This window comes from Nicotiana tomentosiformis, chromosome 9, assembly GCF_000390325.3.
Source record: "Nicotiana tomentosiformis chromosome 9, ASM39032v3, whole genome shotgun sequence".
In the NCBI taxonomy this organism is placed as follows: domain Eukaryota; kingdom Viridiplantae; phylum Streptophyta; class Magnoliopsida; order Solanales; family Solanaceae; genus Nicotiana; species Nicotiana tomentosiformis.
This window is the reverse complement of record NC_090820.1, coordinates 43,332,382-43,336,113: the sequence shown is the minus strand read 5'-3', so window position 1 is coordinate 43,336,113 and position 3,732 is coordinate 43,332,382. Positions and strand designations below refer to the sequence as shown.

The 3,732-nt window shown below is 36.7% G+C and overlaps 1 protein-coding gene across 1 annotated transcript; it reads left to right on the top strand.

The window, feature by feature from the left end:
• Positions 1-2,807: 2,807 nt before the first annotated feature.
• Positions 2,808-3,155, top strand: LOC138898684 (uncharacterized). The gene has a single exon (XM_070184766.1). It carries the CDS (start codon positions 2,808-2,810, stop codon positions 3,153-3,155), a length of 348 nt encoding a protein of 115 aa, XP_070040867.1.
• Positions 3,156-3,732: the final 577 nt, after the last annotated feature.

Genomic DNA, 3,732 nt, shown 5'->3' with positions numbered 1-3,732 from the left:
CTTCCACGGGAAAATCTTCCATTTTTTCTCGTTTTCCCCCTCTATTGGAAAAATTATTTTTCCCTCAAACTCCACCTGTTTTGAAGCACCATCAGTTTGTTTGGCATCTTCAACTGTCACCTTATCTATTATGGCAGATTCATCAAAGGTAACATCTCTACTGAATATAATATTTCTTGTCTCTGGACACCATAAGCGGTATCCTTTGACTCCAGAAGTAATCCCCATAAATATAGCTTTCTTTGCGCTCAAATCCAATTTTGACACTTTCACATGAGAGTATGCAATTGAGCCAAATACATGCAAAAAATTATATTTTCAGCAAGTTTTCCATACCATTTTTTTCTTGCCTCCAATAGCGGCAGATGGTAGATGATTAATCAGGTGGCATGCATATGTTATTGCCTCAACCCAAAATTCTTTGCCCAATCGAGCATTGGACAACATATACTGAACCTTCTCCAGCAAAGTCCGGTTCATGCGTTCTGCCACTCCATTCTGTTGTGGTATATTTCTGACGGTGAAATATCTCAAAATGCCATCATCTTCACATATCTTATTGTAAATATCATTTATGTATTTTCCATCGTTATCTGTGCAGAGACACTTTATCTTTTTGTTTGTTTGAGTCTCTATCATCGCCTTACATTTGAGAAAAATTTCCAGTACCTCAACTTTGGTTTTCATAGTATACACACACACTCTCTAGGAAAAGTCATCAATAAATGGTACAAAATAGTGTTTCCCACCTAATGAAGGTGTTTTGGAAGCACCCTAAATACCAGAGTGAACATAATCCAAAATACCTTTAGTATTATGGATTGTTGTTCCAAATTTAATCCTTGTCTATTTCCCCTTGACACAGTATTCACATAACTCCAAATTGCAAGTCTTTACTCCTTTTAACAATCCTTGATCTGATAAAATCTTCAAGGATTTTCCTCCAGCATGTCCCAAGCGCATGTGCCATAGCTTGGTTGCTTATGTCTCCTTGTCATCACTGGATGTCACTGTTGTTGTCCCAATAACTGTACTACCGTGATAGTGGTACATGTTATTATTTCTCTGAATTCCCTTCGTTACCACTAGTGCACCGGAGCATATTCTCATTACCTCATTTTATGCAACGACTTTGAGCCCCTTTGACTCTAGGGCTCTTACAGAAATGAGATTTTTCTTTAATTTCGGTACGCATCAAACATCTATTAATGTTTTGATCAATCCATCATGGTTCCTTTATCGGATTGAACCAATACCATATGCGGTAAGAGGATTTTTATTTGCGGCGTGAATAACTCTACATTCTCATTCTTGAAAATCAACAATCCAGTCCCTGTTGGGACACATATGATAGCTACAAGCTGAATCCATCAGTCATATGTCAGATGGTTTGAATGGCTCTGTTGTAACTAGTGAGAAATCAGAGTCGTCATAATCAGCTACATTTGAATCCATGACAGCCTTCCTATTGTTAGGTTTGGCCTTGTTTTTCATCTTTGGACAGTATTTCTTCCAGGCCCCTTTTCTTGGAAAAAGGCCCATTCATCTTTGCTGGGTCTGGATCTTGACTTGGATCTTCCTTTCTTTGTTCTCATATGATTTTGAGAACGACCTCTCACGACCAGTGCTTCTCCTTCTCTACTCTTTTATTTTTCTCTCTTTCTTTGTTTATAGTTGTACAAGGTAGAACAAACTTTTTTGAGAGACACTTCATCATTCCCATAAAGTAGAGTAGTTTCGAGGTGCTCGTACTCATCTGAAAGTGAACTTAATAATATTAAGTCCATACCTCCATCACTAAAAGTCAAGTCCATATTCTGCAAATCTGTCGCCAACTTATTAAAGCTGGTGATATGATCATTCATTGTAGTACCAGGAACATGTGTGAAGTGTAATGGTGTTTTTTTCATGTTAAGTTTATTTTGACTATTTTTCTTCAAGAATTTATCCTCGAATGAATTCCATAATTTACTTGCAGAAGTTTCTTTTGTGTATGGATACTTCTTTTCTCTTGCGAGGTAAGATCAAATGGTACCACAAGCAATGCGATTGATAATCTTCCAATCTCCTTCTCTGATATTGTCTAGTTTCTTTTCTTCTATGGCAATATCTAGCCCTTGTTGAAAAAGGACATCAAGAACCTGAGCTTGCCACATTAAGTGTGATCATGCAATGTAAATGCATGAAAATGCATCTACCAATTTCTTCCTAAATGAAGGCTTCAAATTTTCATACTAGTTCACATTAATCTTATCAAATATATAAATAATTTATCTAAAATCCTATTAAGACTATATTTATACTATAATTGAGCTGAGTCAGCATATCATTAGTTAGTACAGTCTGTTAGTACATTAGTTAGTGGAGGTTGATTAGTTAATGGTGTTCTATTTTTCTTTCCAACTGTATCTTAGCTGTACACTTGTATATAACTGAACAATACTCAATACAAGACTTAGAATTTCATTTCACAAACTCAACGACTCTTTAAATATCTCATTTCTCTCTCTACGAACTCATCTTCTAGAAGTTGTTGAATTCTCCATTGGAGGAGATACAGAGCGCAGTTCATATCTACAATCTTGACATGGTATCAGAGCGGAGGTTCTCTCATCGACCACACCATTCTTTAATTTTCTATCGATTCTAAGCACTAAGTAACCTAGGGTTCACGTCAACTAGCGATATGGGGAAAATCTCGATTGGACGCATGAACTGATGATTCATCAACAAATAGAAGCAATTGAGCTACATTTCAGATACACAACATCAATCCACATCAATCTAACTGATTTTGCATAATTTTGATGGCTAGTGTAGACCAGACTGAAGATACAACAACGACGACAACAACACAGAAGGTAATCGATACAACTAGCACTATTTACATGCATCCTTTTGATGGTCCTGGTTCCACACTAGTACATGTTCTATCTGACGGAACTGGATATCGTTCCTGGAAAAGAAACGTATTGAGATCTCTTTCGGTGAAAAAAAAATTAGGTTTTATCAACGGGGATCATAAGAGACCCGATGCAACATCTCCACAATTTTGTCAGTGGGAGAGATGTGACGATATGGTCACCTCATGGATTCTAAACTCTCTGGAAAAGGACATTGCTAACAATATTGAGTATGTGAATGATTATGTTTAGCTGTGGAATGAACTGGAGGATTGATATGATCAGACGAATGGATCTATACTATACCAAATCCAGAAAAAAAAAAATCAATGACTTGAGTCAAGGAGTGCTTGACATCACTAGCTACTACAAAAAAATAAGAAGTTCTGGGAAGAGTTGAATACTCTGAGTATAAAAACTCACTGTAGTTACATGTGTACCTGTGGGGAAAAGGAAAGTATGCATAAAGCAAAACAAGATAGAAGACTGATACAATTTCTAATGGGACTCAATGAAGTCTATATAGTTGTTCGATGAAACATACTCATGATAAATCTCTCCTATCAATGGCACATGCATTTGCTTTGTTGATACAGGAGGAAAAGCATAGGGAATTCAGGCCAAGAAATCAGCTAACTATTGATTCCACTGCATTGAATGCTAATCTAGGTGGAAGAACCTTCAAGAAAAACTACTCAACTGGAAATCAGATTACAAATAATGGACCCTCACACTTTTGTGACCATTGCAAACGACCAGGTCACACGAAAGATAAGTGTTATAAACTACATGGATACCCTAAGGGTTTTAACCAAGGGTCACAACAGTA